The 16,973-nt window shown below is 39.5% G+C and overlaps 1 protein-coding gene across 8 annotated transcripts in view; it reads right to left on the reverse strand.

Moving 5' to 3' along the window:
- Positions 1–16,770, reverse strand: part of UBR3 (ubiquitin protein ligase E3 component n-recognin 3) — a 239,123-nt gene extending 222,353 nt beyond the window's left edge. For 5 of the 8 annotated variants that reach the window (XM_045066849.1, XM_045066846.1, XM_045066845.1 and 2 more), the window contains exon 1: positions 16,143–16,768. In XM_045066849.1, the coding sequence (XP_044922784.1) occupies positions 16,143–16,690 (548 nt within the window). In that variant the 5' untranslated portion in view covers positions 16,691–16,768. Of the gene's footprint in view, positions 1–16,142 lie in introns of all 8 variants that reach the window. The other 3 variants (XM_045066847.1, XM_045066848.1, XM_045066843.1) reach the window with 2 other exon arrangements.
- Between the last annotated feature and the right edge of the window lie 203 nt (positions 16,771–16,973).

Raw genomic sequence — 16,973 nt, forward strand, 5'->3', positions numbered from 1 at the left:
GAGTGGCTCAGTTGTTAAACATCTGCCTTGGGCTCACGTTATGATCCCAGGGTCTGGGATGGAGCCCCACCTCAGGTTCCCTGCTCAGCAAGAAGCCCACTTCTCCCTCTCCTATTCCCCCTGCTCATATTCCCTCTCTTGCTGTCTTTCTCTCTGTGCCAAATAAATAAATAAAATCTTAAAAGAAAAAAAAAGAAGGAAAAGCGATTGCAATGATTTAAACATGTACTGACATATGTACAAAAGGTGAAGACTATTATTAAGCACAGTGAGTTCCTTCTTGGAATGCAAAGGGTCAGCTGGTCATTTATTTAAAAAGATTAAAAAAAGAAAAGATGATTAAAATATGCAAATCGGTGTAACACCTCATTCACAGAATGAAGGTTAGAGATCATACAATAATCTCAACAGATGCAGAAAAAGCAATTCACAAAAGTTAACCTCTGTTTCTTGATAAAACTCAACAAACTGAGTACAGAGGAAATATATTTCAACATAATAAAAGTTATATATGACAAGTCTACAGCTAACGTCATATTAAATGGTGAAAAAATGAAAACTTTTCTTTAAAATCAGGAACAAGGGGCGCCTTGGTGGCTCAGTGGGTTAAGCCTCTGCCTTCAGCTCAGGTCATGATCCCAGGATCCTGGGATCGAGTCCCACATCGGGCTCTCTGCTCGGCAGGAAGCCTGCTGCTTCCTCTCTCTCTTTCAGCCTGCTTCTCTGCCTACTTGTGATCTCTGTCTGTCAAATAAATAAATAAAATCTTTAAAAATAAATAAATAAAAAATAATAAAAAATCAGGAACAAGATTTAGGTGCCTATTACCATCACTTCTACTCAACATAGTATTGGAAGTCCTAATTGCAACAACTAGGCAAGAAAAAGAATTAAAAGGCAACCAAGTCAGAAAGAAAGAAGTGAAATTATTTCTGTTCACAGATGACATATTATATGTAGAAAGCCCTAAAAACTGTACCAAAAAACTATTAGAATATTACACAGGGCACAAATCAACTTTATTTTTATATACTAACAATAAACTATACAAAAGAAAGATAAGGAAAGAAATACCATTTACAATGGTATCCAAAACAATAAAATATGTACGAATAAATTTAACCTAGGAGGTGGAAGATCTGTGCACTGAAAACTATAAAACAGTGATGAAAGAAATTGAAGGAGAAACAAATAAATGGAAGGAAAGATATCCCATGTTCATGGACAGGAAGAATTAATATTGTTAAAATGTCCATTCTAGGCAAACCAATTTACAGAATCAATGGTAACAGTTGTTACCAAAATTCCAATAGCATTTTTCATGGAAGTAGAAAAAAATCCTAAAATTCATATGACAGACACCACAGAAGACCCTAAATAGACTAAGCAACCTTTAGAAAGAAGAACAAAGCTGGAAACATCACACTTTCTGATTTCAAACTGTATTTCAAAGCTACAGTTATCAAAATAGTATGGCACTGGCATAAAAACAGACACACAGATCAATGGAATAAAATGAAAACCCCAGAAATAAACTAATACATATATGGCAAACTAATATTCAACAAAGGAGCTAAGAGTAAACACTGGGGAAAGGATAATCTCTTAAATAAACGGCACTGGGAAAACTAGATAATCACATACAAAGAAATGAAATTAGATCCCTACCTTACACACACATATTAACTCATATCTCATATTCAAGGTATATGAGACCTGAAACAATAAAATATGAGACCTGAAACAATAAAACTCCTAGGGGGAAAAAAAGAAGCTTTTTTTTTTTTTTATTTGTTTTGAGAGAGAATGCATAAGCCTGGGAGAGGCAGGTGACCCCCCAAAAAAGCTTCTTGACATTGACTCTGGCAATGACTTTTAGGATATAACACCAAAAATGGAGCAAAAGAGCAAAAATAAACAGGTAGAGGGGCCTCAGGGTGGCTCAACCAGTTAAGCATCTGCCTTCAGCTCAGGTCATGATCCCAGAGTCCTGGGATCAAGACGCACATTAGTCTCCCTGCTCAGGGAAAGCCTCCCTCCTCCTCTCCCTCTGCCTCTTCCTCTCTCTCAAAAAAATAAATAAAATCTTTTAAAATAAATTAAATAAATAAATAAATAGGTAGAAAATCCTTTAACTAAAATGTTTCTATATAGCAAAGGAAACAATCAAAATCAAATCAAAATCAAAAAGCAATCTAAGGAATTAGAGAAAATGTTTGCAAACCATTCATTTGATATGGGATTATATTTAAAAATAATAGAACTCATACAATCCGATAGCAAAAAATAAATAAATAAAGTAATTTTATTTTTAAATGGGCAAAGGAACAGAATAGACACTTTTCCAAAGACAATGTATAAATGGCCAACATGTACACGAAAAGTTGCTCAACATCAATAATCATTAGGAAATGTAAATCAAAACCACAAGGAGGTAGATCATCTCTTTTCTGTTAGCACAGCTTTTATCCAAGAAACAAGAGATAACAAGATTGGCAAAGATGTAAAGAAAAGAGGACTCCTGTTTACTGCTGGTACAACCTTATGGAAAACAATATGGAGGTTTCTTAAAAAATTAAAAACAGAACTAGCATACAACCCAGCAAACCCACTTCTGGTTTTATATATCTAAAAGAAATTAAACTGCTGGGCGCCTAGGTGGCTCAGCTGGTTAAGTGACTGCCTTAGGTTCAGGACGTGATCCCAGAATCCTGCATCAGGCTCCCTGATCAGTGGGGAGTCTGCTTCTCCCTCTGACCCTCTTCCCTCTCATGCTCTCACTCTCTCTCTCTCTCAAATAAATAAAATTTTTTTAAAAAAAGAAATTATTATCTCAAAGAGATAGCTGATCCCCCATGTTCAAAGCAGCATTATCAAAATAGCAAAGATATGGAAATAAATAAAAATAAAAAACAAAATTACTATAGCCATAAAAGGAACTGAAATGCTAACTAAAGAATAAGACTTTTTTTTAAGAAGGCAAGTAAAAAGGGGGGGGGGGCAGGAGGGCAAGTCAACATGAAAAGATTTTCCTAGAACTGAAAAATACATTTATCCAAATTAAAAACTTTAATAGACAAGCTAAACAACAGATGAGATAGAGTTGAAGAAGGAATTATCTAGAAGACAGATCTGGGGAAATCACCCTCAATTCAACCCAAAAAAGATAAATGGATAGAAAATGAGTAAGCTCTAGTATTCAGAAGACAGAATGAGAAGAACAAACAAATATGTTATGGCAGTCCCAAAACACAAAAGAAAGAATGGGAGAGACTTGAAATTCAAAGGGACAATGGTTGAGAATTTCCATAAGCGATGAGACAAAAAATCCTCATCTAGAACCAACCCAACAAATAAAGTCACACCTAGACACATCATAGGGAAATTATAGATCACCAAAAAGCAAACCTTAAAAACCACCAATGAGGGGCACCTGGAGGGCTCAGTAGGTTAAGTCTCTGCCGTCAGCTCAGGTATGATCTCAGCAGGGAGCCTGCTTCCCCCTCTCTCTATGCCAGCCTCTCCCTACTTGTGATCTCTCTCTCTCTATCAAATAAATAAATAAAATTTTTAAAAAAATGAATAAAGCAGATTACTTACAAAGGAACAATTAGATTAAAAAACTTCTCAACAACTGAGACCAGAAAACAACAGAATAGTGTCTTCAAAGTGCAGGGGAAAACAAACGTAACCAAAATTCTCCAGCGAGATAAAATATTATTCAAGGGAGAAGGTGAAAACTACTCTAGCACGTGACTGCACTATGTTCTCTCATGCCTGTGAGGCTTTGTGTGTTCTATTCCTTTTACCCATAAAGTCCTCCTTCACCTCCCAATCTCCCCACAGATCAAATTCAAATTCTTTGTAAAGTTTTCCTTAACTTTCACTAATATGCAATTACAACAGAGGCCCTAGGAAAGAGCTAAGAACACAGGTTTTGGATGTGGGCAGAAATGGCTATGAATAAGAGCTGTGTAACTTTGGTCAAATTGCTGCTCTGAGACAATATTTTACTTATATAGATGATCATATCAATCCCTAGGTGCTTGTTCAAAATGCTAAGTGCTACATATGTAAATTTCTTGATATAAAATAAGCACTCATCAATAAGAAAATCTATAGGTTAACTATTAGAGAAAACTTCAGAAGGCTGCTTAAAAAACTCAATAGTATCTGAAAATGTTTATAATATAAAATACTGGATAAAAAGCAATAAACAAGAAATTGGAAAAAATTTTTTTCAAAAATAAGGTATCAGGGAAAAAATCTAACAAAAGATATGCAATTTATGGAGAAAATTACTTTACTGGAAGCAAAAGCAAATTAAACACTACCCTCAGGGATAGGCAGCTAAATACTACTATAAAGACAATAATATATGTATTCTACTGTATTCTACTGCATGATTAACCCACAATTTACTAATCTTACTGTTTCTAATTTTTCCCAATTTCAAATGACATTATAACAAATATCCTTGTTCCTATTTCCTTTTGCAATGTCCTCAAATTAAATGTGATTCCAATCAATATCTAACAGAAATTTTCCACAGGATTTGACAAGCTGACTCTGAAATTCAAATTGAAAGAGTTAGGGACCAAGAATAGCCAAAATTCTTTTGAAGAGTAATAAGGGAAATCTTGCCATATCAACATTTATTCTAATGTTATAATAATTAAAGCAGTATGACACTGCTGCAAGAGACATACCAATACAACAGAGAGCTGAGGACACACATACGAAATTGATATATGACAGAGGCAGCAAGCACTACAGGTTGAGGGAGGGGGTAAAAATGACTGTTCAAGGGACAAGGGGATGGTTCAGTCAGTTAAGCATCTGCTTTAGGCTCAGGTCATGATCCCAGGGTCCTGTGCTCCTTGCCCTCTGCCTGCGGCTCCCCCTCCCCTGCTTGTGCTCATATGCACTCACTCTCTCTCTCTCTGACAAATAAATAAAAAAATCTTTTTTTTTTTAATTACCTTACAGGGACATTTAAAAAAAAATTATTCAATAAATGGTACTAAAACAACTGGACCCATGTATTAAAAAAGAAAAAAATAGATCTTAATCTCACATTATATGTTAAAATTCTAAATGAGGGGTGCCTGGGTGACTCAGGCTTGGTTAAGTGTCTGCCTGCAGCTCGGGTCATGATCCCAGGGTCCTTGGGTCATGATCTCAGAGTCCTGAGATCAAGGACCACATCAGGCTCCCTGATCAATGGGAAGCCTGCTTCTCAGTCTCTCACTACCCCATTTGTGTTCTGTCTCTCGCTGTCTCTCTCTGTGTCAAATAAATAAAAAATCTTTAAGAAAAAAAAATCTATGGGGCGCCTGGTTGGCTCAGTGGGTTAAGCCACTGCCTTCGGCTCAGGTCATGATCTCAGGGTCCTGGGATCGAGTCCCGCATTGGGCTTTCTGCTCAGCAGGGAGCCTGCATCCCTCTCTCTCTCTGCCTGCCTCTCCATCTACTTGTGATCTCTCTCTGTCAAATAAATAAATAAAATCTTTTAAAAATAAATAAATAAATAAAAAAGAAAAGAAATCTAAATGAACTGAAGACCTAAATATGAAATGCAAAAACTTGACCTTTTACAACAAAACACATAGCATTTTTTAGACTAAGGTAGAGAGAACTGCTTTTAAAAGACACAAATAATACAATGGGGCACCTGGGTGGCTCAGTGGGTTAAGCATCTGCTTTTGGCTAGGGTCATAATCCCAGTATCCTGAGAACAGCCCCACATCCAGCTCTCTGCTCAGTGAGGAGCCTGCTTCTCTATCAGCCTGCCCCTCCACCTGCCTGTGCACTCACTCTCTCACTCTCTCTCTCTCTCTGTCAAATAAATAAATAAAATATTTATATAAATATATAAAAGACACAAATAATACAAACTATAGAAGAAAAATCACATTTTTTATTTAAAGCTTTTTGTTACAATACGAAATATTATGAGAGGAAAAGACAAGCCACAAACTAAAAGATGAAATTAGGACTCTACATAACCAAGGATCAGTATCTGGAATATGTATATATTACTGAGTTTTATGACATATACATATATATGTATATATTACTGAGTTTTATGACATATATATATATGTCATATGTATATGTCATAAAACTCAGTAATATAAAACCCAAAACCCAACATAAAACTGGCAAAGAATATGAACCAGCAATTCACAAAGGAAGAACTCAAATGGCCTAAAAACATGAAAAGATGTTCAATTTTACTAACAGGAAAATGCAAATTTAAAGTGTGTGTGTGTGTGTGTGTGTGTGTGCGCGCGCGCGCAGAATAGCACTCTATGACCTAGCAATCCCTCTCCCAGGAATCTAACCTAAAAAATTCTAGTGTATCTACACAAAGAGACACATGCAAAAATGTTCACTGCTGTCCTGCAGGAACAATGAAAAAATGTAAAGCATCTAATTGTCCCTTAGCAAAGAAACAGATTGCCAAAGCATGGTTTACTCATACCACAGAATACTTAGTAGCAGTTAAAAATGAATTAACTAGTCCATATTAGTAACTTGGGAGGTGAAAAAGGCAAGCTTCAAAAATATTCATATAATTTGTGTGCAATTTTAACACTAAAACAATCATGTATTGTTTAAATGTAGCAAAAGTACAAAACATGCATGGATTTTCACACAGGAATTTTAAGATATCGGTAGCCCCTAGGGAGGGAAAGAAAAAGGAAGGGAGAAGATGACCCTTAGTTCTTTGGTCAAAAAAAACTCTATAGCAAATAGGGCAAAAGGTGAACATCTATTGATCTAAGCGGTGAGTACAAAGGTATCTTTTATATTACTTTTGTACCTTTCTGTGTATTGAAAATGTTTCATACCTGAAAATAGTTTTAATGGGTTTTATATAACATAAAAATGATTAGAAAAAATAATTACTATCTAATAAGACTTCCAAATTGCTGTGTTGTAGTTAAACGTTATTACAATGAAGATAACTAAAGATTATACTTCTAGCTCAAGTAGAATCTTCTACACTAAGAATCTCTCTATACTATTTCTGGTAAACTGGCAATGAAAAAAAAAAAAAAAGAAACTAAAAGGAACACAGAAAAGAGAACAAAAAACTTCTTCAACTCTTTCTTCCAAGCTCTTGAATCATAAGAAATGTCATGTTCACTTGTTTAAATTCATGACCTGAGTTAAATGAATATTGCAGTAGAGTAAATTCCAGATTCATAGGGAAGAAAATTTCACAAGTAATCCATGTAAATACACAGATACCTACATAAATTATTTAAGAGATTCGTTCTAACACCATCCCTACAAAACCAATAAACACAAAATACGATACAATTAGCCAATGTACTTTAACTCTAAATATGTGTGAGAGGACATAAATAAAAGAGTTGGTATGGCACAGGCCTTTATCATCAAATCTTTACTGAAAGTTTTTATTTGTAGAGATATAACCTAGAAATGACAAAAAATTGTTATAATTCAGAAAATCAAATCCTGTAATATGGTTTCACACTGTACTTATGTTACAGAAGTGTTGCCCCTACAGATGAGCATGACAGTGAAAGTAAAACTTGCCACCAGACTCGGCAGTAGATACAACATGAAACCTCAAGGACAGGAATATTCATAGTGAGTTAAAGAAATAATGGAGGATCCCACTGCAATGAAGATTATAAGGCTGCCAGTGCAGAGAGGCCACATGTGAGTACAGGTGATCCTTGAAACTTTAAGAGTAGTCTAGACAGAACTCTCAGTAGAATATGAAAGGTTACTACAATTAGAATATCACCATTTTGGGCGCCTGGGTGGCTCAGTGGGTTAAGCCGCTGCCTTCGGCTCAGGTCATGATCTCAGGGTCCTGGGATCGAGTCCCGCATCGGGCTCTCTGCTCAGCGGGGAGCCTGCTTCCCTCTCTCTCTCTCTCTCTCTGCCTGCCTCTCCATCTACTTGTGATTTCTCTCTGTCAAATAAATAAATAAAATCTTTAAAAAAAAAAAAAATAGAATATCACCATTTTAAAAACCCTAATAAAAATATGGATCTGTGTCACCTGGGTGGTTCAGTCATTAAGCATCTGCCTTCAGCTCAGGTCATGATCCCAGGGTTCTGGGATAGAGGCCCACATCAGGCTCCCTGATCGGTGGGAAGCCTGCTTCTCCCTCTCCCACTCCCCTGCGTGTGTTCCATCTCTCTCTGTCAAATAAATAAAATGTTTAAAAAATATATATGGATCTGGACAATAATAATTAATAGCCACTATTTGGCTGTCTCTCTCTGTATCAAATAACTAAATAAAATCTTTTTTAAAAATTCATTCATGAAACAAATGGGAAAATCTGAACACACACACACACCTAACTTTATAATAAATAGGTCACACTGACAAATCTGAGCCCACTGATTAATCCTACCATTAACCACAGGAGAGACAAGGAAACATTCTGCAGCTCCTGATATGATCCAACAGGAAGTATAAAACCACTATGAAATTTCCTTGCTAAACAAAACAAAAAAATAGAATCTAAAATTCGATCAAGACTCTAGATCCAACCACTTGTTTATAGGAAATAATGGGCAGAGATGAATAAGTTAAACCTCACATCTCAGACAAGCAATCAGTAATATCCAGAATGTGGGTTCCTTCAACTAGTAAATTGCAGACACACACACACACACACACACACACACACCAAAAAGAAAAAGAGGAGGGTACTGAATGGGTTTAACATAAAAGAGTCCTAAGAGATATAAAAACCAAACACAATATGAGGACCTTGTCTGAATCCTAATTCTAAATCAACCCTAAGAAATCATTCATGAGGGGCACCTGGATGGCTCAATCTTTAAGTGTCTGTCTTCAGCCCAGGTCACGATCCCATCGGGCTCCTGCTGGGCAGGAAAACCGCACTTCTCCCTCTTCCACTCTCCCCGGTTGTATTCCCACTGTATTCTCACTGTCTCTCTCTGTATCAAATAACTAAATAAAATCTTTTTTAAAAATTCATTCATGAAACAAATGGGAAAATCTGAACATTCACTGGATATTTGAAGACTTTAAGAAATAATTGTGAATATTTTAGGTGTGGTAAGTGGTACTGTGGTTGTTCTTTTAATTGTGATAAAATATATATAACATAGGGGCGCCTGGGTGGCTCAGTGGGTTAAGCCGCTGCCTCCGGCTCAGGTCATGATCTCAGGGTCCTGGGATCGAGTCCCGCATGGGGCTCTCTGCTTGGCAGGGAGCCTGCTTCCTCCTCTCTCTCTCTGCCTGCCTCTCCAACTACTTGTGATTTCTCTCTGTCAAATAAATAAATAAAATCTTAAAATAAATAAATATATATATATATATATATAACATAAAACTTAACCGTTTTAACCTTATAGTTCAGTAATATTAAGAAAAGTCACACCACAATCCATCTCAAGAACTTTTTCATCGTCTCAAATTGAAACTCTGTACCCATTACACAATAACTCCCCACTTCCCTCTCCCTCCAGCCCCTGGCAACTACCATTCTACCTTCTGTCTCTAAAATTAAACTACTGCAGGTATCTCATAAAAATCGAATCATACAGTATTTGTCCTTTGTGTCTGGCTTATTTCACTTAGCATAATATCTTCAAGGATTGTCCCTACTAGCATATGTCTGAACTCCATTCCTTTTAAAAGCTGGGTAATGTTCCATCTTATATATGTACCACATTTTGCTTATCCATTCATGTGTCAATGAATACTTGGGTTATGTTTACTTTAAAGAGTTCACATCTCTTTACTGAGGTACATACTCAAATATTTATAAATTAAAGTATAAGATAGCTAAGATTTGCTTCAAAATACTCCAGTTTGGAAAGAAGGGGCAATGGTGGGGGAGGGGTAATAAGTGAAACAATGTATCTCTTCTCACTTAACAGAGTAACAAAAATACTCTAACACCATGTATATTGGCCAAGACGTGGAGAAACACGCTCTCTCATTCATTGTTGGTAGAGTGTAAATTCATGTCTTTAGAGGGCTCTATCAAAGTTTAAAATGCACATTTTATTTAACCAAGAAAATAACTTCTAGGAATTTATCCTCACCCACATGCTCACACACAAATACAAAGGGTGTATACAAGCATACAACTGCAACAATGTTTATAATAGTCCAAGACTGGAAACAATTAAATATCTATCAGTAGGTAAATGACAGCATAAATTACAGGGAAAAAAATAAGAGTGCAATGAAATAAAATTAAACTGTTAAAAAAAAAGTTTCGGGACGCCTGGGTGGCTCAGTTGGTTAAGCAGCTGCCTTCGGCTCAGGTCATGATCCCAGTGTCCTGGGATCAAGTCCCACATCAGGCTCCTTGCTCAGCAGGGAGCCTGCTTCTCCCTCTGCCTCTGCCTGCCATTCTGTGTGCCTGTGCTCACTCTCTCCCCCTCTCTCTCTCTGATAAATAAATGAAATCTTAAAAAAAAAAAAAGTTTCTATGTGCACTAATAAGAGACAGTGTCCAATAATTATGTTAAGGGGGGGGAAGGCAAGTACAGAAGAGTATGACACTACTTAACCAGACACTCACTGCTTTCACTTCTGGCACTGCCACAGACCAAATAAACCTAAAAACTTCCCACAACAGAAGAGCTATAATTGCAGTTGCAAATTGTAATTAGTGTCTTTTAAATGTATAGCTAAGCTTCAAAGAAAATAAGGGAAATCTGTCACTGAGGAGAGGGATGGAGGAAAGATGAACTCTTACCTTTTTTTTACTTTATCTACTTATTTTATCTGAGAGAAAGCATGAACAGTACAGAGGGATCATGACCCAAACCGAAGGCAGACACTTAACTGCCTAAGTCATGTAGGTCACCCTCCACTTATTTTTATGTTGTAACCAATATGTATTACTTTTCAAATTAAAAAAAGAAATTATCCCCAAAGCACTCTCAAAAAAGATGCTATGGGTTTAATAATCAATAAATAACCAGTTTATAATCAAACAATGAATAACTAAACCAATGTACTCTCAAGGCAGATTTTCAGGTATAAGAGCCACAATTTTATCCAATTTAATTCATCCAATTTGCTAAGCACCTACTAAGAGCAAGAGATTATGCTGGCCTCTGATTAACAGCAAGATAAGGTTCCTATTTTTTAAAGAGCTTAGAATCTGTGAGAGAGAACAAACAAGGAGGCAAAAAAAAAAAATAGAAAGAAAACTATAAATACAGGATAGAACATAAAAATGGTCATTCTCTGCACCAAAATTTGAGAACTAAATGTTTAAAATTCCAGCTTCTGGTTAGCACCATCAGAACCCCAAAACAATCAGATATTATTTTAGATTTTTCATTTTTTTAAATTTATCCATCCATCAACCATTTTTGACAATGACTGCATTTATTCATTAGTGGCAAAATTACACTGTTATACATAGTTATTAATATCTAGTTTCCATACCCTTTGTGAATTCATCCCACAAATGAATTTTTTTTAAGATTTTATTTATCTAAGAGAGAGTGAGAGAGAGAGAGAAAGAGAGCGCACAAGATCGGGGAGGGGGTGGTCAGAGGGAGAAGCAGACTTCCTGCTGAGCAGGGAGCCCAATGTAGAACTCAATCCTGGAACTCCAGGATCATGACCAGAGCTCAAGGCAGACACTTAACCAGCTGAGTTACCCAGGCACCCACCCCAGTTGTTTTCTTCCTTTGGTTTGTGTATCTGTTAATATTTCCATAACATATCAATACCACTACAAAAATAACTAAATCTTCCCCCTATATTTTTATAATTATAAATATGAAAATTAAATAGTAATATAGGTTATGGCAGATCCAACATTCTTCCCCACCTCCAATCACATATTCTACCACAACAGACACTTGGGAAAAGGATTAAGGCACAGCAGGTTTTCTAAGAAAGCAGATACAGAGAAAATAGAATCCTTCCTTAAAAATTTACTGGAAAATGGTATTTAAAAATTTCTATTGCAGTTACAATAACAACCCCAAAAACAACATGTCTTCAATTCTTAGGAACCTAAAAGGGTTTTAAGAAATATCAAAAACTGAGAAAAGTTAAGTGTATTCTGTCCAAGCCACAGTGTCCAGTTTGCCCGGCAGAAACACTACTGTAATTTGTTGATATTTCTAGTCCTGAAAAGGTTCCCGAGGCAGCCTTTTTTTTATATAATTTTTTTATTTTTTATAAACATATATTTTTGAGTGCTGTGAAGTGTGTAAACCTGGTGATTCCCAAGGCAGCCTTTTATCCTGCACTATTGGCTAACATCACCTATGTCTCTCCAGGCAGTCGTTAGGTGTATAGCCCAGAAATATTCTATCTAACCCAAAGAGGTGTAAAAACTCCAGAATTTTCACATGGCCACAATACATTTCTTGTTTATTTTTCTCCTTTATGAAATTGGACATGGCAACTGCTGGCAATACCTCTGCATTTCAGATAGGCAATAAGAATTATTTACTATGTATCAATTCACAGAGCGCTGCCAGGCTAGGGAAAAAATAAGAATCTACCAGATGTCAGTAAAGGCAAGTGCTATAAGATGAGCACGCACCTTGCATGAGTACCTTCAAAGAAACACTGAGATATTTCTGCTCCTACATGGAAGCATCACAATTTAGATCAGACCTACAACTCATGCAGACCAACCTGATTATTATGACTGTATTCCAAAATTCAGGAAAGAGTCAATATTATTTCCTACTTTCCCCCTCTTTAGGGGTTCCAAATGCTAACTTCACCTAAGAAGTAAAAATGTCTAAATATCAGTAAAGGATTGTTCCAATTCCCATTTTAAAGATTTTTTTTTTTTAATATGTATTTGACAGAGAGAGATCCCAAGTAGGCAGAGAGGCAGGCAGAGGGAGGAAGAAGCAGGCTCCCTGCCAAGAGAGCCCTATTCGGGGCTCGATCCCAGGACCCTGGGATCATGACCTGAGCCCAAGGCAGAGGCTTTAACCCACTGAGCCACTGAGGTGCCCCTCCAATTCCCATTTTAAAATCCTCTTAAAAAATCATTTTTTAGGTGTTTTGTTTTGTGTTGTTTTTTAATATTTTATTTATTTATTTGACAGAGAGAAACAGCCAGAGAGGGAACACAAGCAAGGGGAGCGGAAGAGGGAGAAGGAGGCTTCCCACTGAGCTGGGGGCCCGATTGTAGGGCTGGATCCCAGGACCCTGGGATCATGGCCTGAGCCAAAGGCAGACGCCCAACGACTGAGCCACCCAGGCACCTCTTTTTCAGGTTTTGAAGAAGAAAAAGAAACAAAGGCCCAAATAGGAATGGCATATTAAAAAAAAATTTAAAAAAGGACAAAAACACAGTATTGAACAGAGGTACTCAATAGGAATGCTATTTGTAGAGGCAGTAGAGAGAAGTGTTGAGCGGTCACTCTCTGGAGCCAGAAGGCTAGCAGTAATTTACTACCTGTATAATCCTGAGCAAGTTTTTTTAAAACTGTGCCCCACTTTCCTCTTCTGTATCATGGGAATAATGACAGTAACAATCTCAGGTTTGTTGAAGATTAAATGAGTTACATAATGTAAAGCAGTTAATATTTGTTTACCACACAGATGGATAAAAATCCAAAGTGTTAACACTCTTTTGATGGAGTTGGAACACAGAAGTCCGATACTTTGCTTAGTACTCAGCTTTATGGAGGACAATTTGTAAATCCATTGAGCACTTATCTCACTCATATTTTTGCACAGGTGTAAAAAGACAGGTATGGGGCACCCGGGTAGCTCAATCGTTAAGCAGCTGCCTTCAGCTCAGGTCCTGAGATGGAGCCCCACAGGGTGCCCCCCTCCTCCCTGCTTAGCAGGGAGTCTGCTTCTCCCTGGTCCTCTGCCCCTGCCCCTGCTCACTCTCTCTCAAGTAAATAAAATCTTTAAAAAAAAAAAAAAAAAAAAGTGGGGGAGCTCCTGGGTGGCTCAGTTGTTAAGCCTCTGCCTTCTTCAGCTCAGATCATGATCTCAGGGTCCTGGAAAGAAGCCGGACTTCGGGCTCCCTGCTTGGCAGGAACCCTGCTTCTCCCTCTCCCACTCCCCCTGCTTGTGTTCCCACTCTCACTGTCTCTCTCTCTCTCTGTCATATAAATAAATAAAATCTTAAAAAAAAAAAAAAAAAAAAAAGACAGGTATACCAGATTTTTTATTTCATACTGGAAACCCAAATGTCAAATATCAAAAATGATGATAAACAAAGTGGCAGGACACCTGGGTGGCTCAAGTGGTTAAACGTCTGACTCTTGATTTCAGCTTAGGTCATAATCTCAAGGGTCATGCGATAAAGCCCCACATTGGGCTCTGTGCTGGGTATGGAGACTGCTTAACATTTCTCTCTCTCTCTCTCTCTCTCTCTGCCCCTTCATTGGCTCATGCACATGAACACTAAACAGCAGATTTTTTTTTTTTTTTTAAGTAGAGTGATACACCGATTTACTGACATGGAAAAACCTCTTGGTAAGTGCTTGGTAAGTGAAAAATGCAAGATGTTACATTACCTTTTGTACAAAAAGAAACAATAATCAAAATACATATTCATCCTTGTTTGTTTTTACATTAAGAGAAAGCAGTAACAATGAGAAGGAACTGGGCAGATGAAAGGCAGGATGGGAGGGAAACTTCAAACTGTGCATCTTTTTATTTTTTCTCTTTTGCTTTTTTGGCTACATGAATATTTTGCCTATTCAAATATTAATTGTTTAAGTATTTTTCAGTGTACAGAATACATTTTAATTCTCAAATATTGGCTGCAATTACTATTACCATTGTTGTTGGTAGTAGTAGTAGTGATACTAGTTACAAGCTTAAAATACCTCCTTTCTGAAGCCTTTTTCGTACTCACTCTGCAGAGAAGCCTCCTCTAACTCCCAGAGTATTTAAAGAATTTATCATTTTCTACTGTAGCGTAAGCCGCTTAGGAGGTAAGTCAATGTCTTGTTCATTTTTAATATCCTAGGAGCCTTGCCTGCACCTGGTAGACACAAACATTCCGTAGTAACAGTAACCTACAAGTACTCCAAAGAAGAAAATAGTGACCCTTTCTAAAAGGAGTATGCTCTATTATTAATTATAAGACCAGAAAATATTAAAACTTGAATAACTGGGTTTGCTAACATTCTTTCAACTATTGCCCAGCCAAAATGTCCTCTCTTTCAACAAGTTTTTTTTCTTTTCCCAGGACTTCCCCAGATATTGATAACATGTCCCATGCCAAAACACTACATGCACCAACTCTTTAACTCACTGCAATCTCTGAAATGCCTTTTGTCCTAAGTCCCAACACCCTGGTACACTGATCCTATCAAAAAAGCATTTGTTGACCGTCTCCTTTTAAATAGATGTTCACATAATAGTCAGTGAATAAAGTGCCCTTTTAACTGGAGAAGACCTAATACTTGATTCCTAATTCGCTCAGTGTTTTGTTTGTTCTTCTGGTATGTAGTGTGTTCTATAACCGACTGTTCAGTAGCCCAATTCTAGATGTCATTCCAGCACACCAAATACTCCGCTGACAGCTCAACAGTCACTTTTCATGCAGGCCCCTCCCCTTCCCTCCTCCCTCAACCCTCATAAGCTCTAGAGCTCCTTCGCCGATACTGACAGACACACTGACAGTTCAGAAGTCCTTCCACCCAAGCTGTCTTCCCCTGCAGCTGTAAGACCACCTCCCCGACTCTTCCCATCCTGCGACCTAATTCGGTCCCCAATACCATCCCCCTACCACTCAATCCAAATCACATCATTTTCTTCCCAAAGAACCTGGCAGCTTTAAAGCTTTTCCCAGTAAGTGCACAAATGACAGCACGACACCAGATTCCCCAAGAATCTTCTGCTCCTCCTTCCCCTCCTACCCCACGCACTGGCTCCTCTGTCGCTACCACTCACTCGCCCTGGCTTCCCCGAAAATTCACAGCCTCGCTCGGTAAACACGCTCTCCGCTCTCCCCTCTCCCCACTCCCTCTCCACCGCTGACAGCTCAGTCACCTCCATCCCCATGCGGCTGCACCCTCCCCCACCCCTTCCCCTGACAGCTCAGGGTCGGCTCCCAGCCTTTTCCCCCCTCCCGAGGCCTCCCCAGACCCGGCAGGAGCCGCCCGCGGTGCCCCCCGCCCCGGAGGAGGGCTCCACTCACCCACTCTCCCGCATCACGTTGCTGTCCCCGCAGTCACAGGCACCCCCAGCCTGGCTGCGGAACATATTGAAGTCGTGTCCGGTGTGGTCGCCCTGGTGGAAGCACTCCGCGCACAGCGACATGCAGGGGGAGATGCCGCACGTCCGGCAGCGGTAGGCCACGAAGTTGGCTGTCCAGACCAGGCCGCAGAGCGCCGCGGGGTCGTAGGCCCGCACCGCCGCGCAGAACTCCTCGTAGCCTCCGCCGCCCGCCAGAAGGCACTTACACCACTCCAGGGCCTCCTCCTCGGCCGCCCCCGGACCGCCCCCGCCGCCGGCTGCCGCCGCCTCCTCGCCGTCCGCAGCCGCGGTCAGCGGCCGCTCGGCGCTCAGCACCCGCTCCAGCAGCGCCTGTAGCTCCTCAGCACCTGCCCTGTTGTCCGGCCGGCTGAGGGCCGCCTTCAGGTGCGCCGCGGTGGCCGCCTTGTCCACGGCCAGCCCAGGCGCCGGCAGCTCGGGTTGGGGCGGCTGCGGCCCCCCGACGGCCGCCGCGGCCGCCGCCGCCGCCATGATGAGAGCTCAGAATTTGGAGAGCCCAGGGCCGGCGGCTCCTCCCGGGAGGGTGGGGGAATTGACTGCTGCGCTTGCTCGGCCCGCCCAACTCTCGCGATACCGCGGAGTCGCCGCGCACCTCCGTCCGCGTCCCCGCCCCTGCACACGCCCCCTCGGGCTTTGGGGCCTGCTCCCCGCCCCTCTCTCGTGGGTGCTCTTGGGTCCTTTTCCCTCCTCTTGACTCCCAAAGTTGAGAGCTCCTGAAATAAGGGACCCGCCTTTAAAAAAAAAAAAAATATGG

The sequence above is a fragment of the Mustela putorius genome, unplaced genomic scaffold (assembly GCF_011764305.1).
Source record: "Mustela putorius furo isolate JIRA1106 unplaced genomic scaffold, ASM1176430v1.1 tig00003869_pilon_pilon_pilon, whole genome shotgun sequence".
In the NCBI taxonomy this organism is placed as follows: Eukaryota; Metazoa; Chordata; class Mammalia; order Carnivora; family Mustelidae; genus Mustela; species Mustela putorius.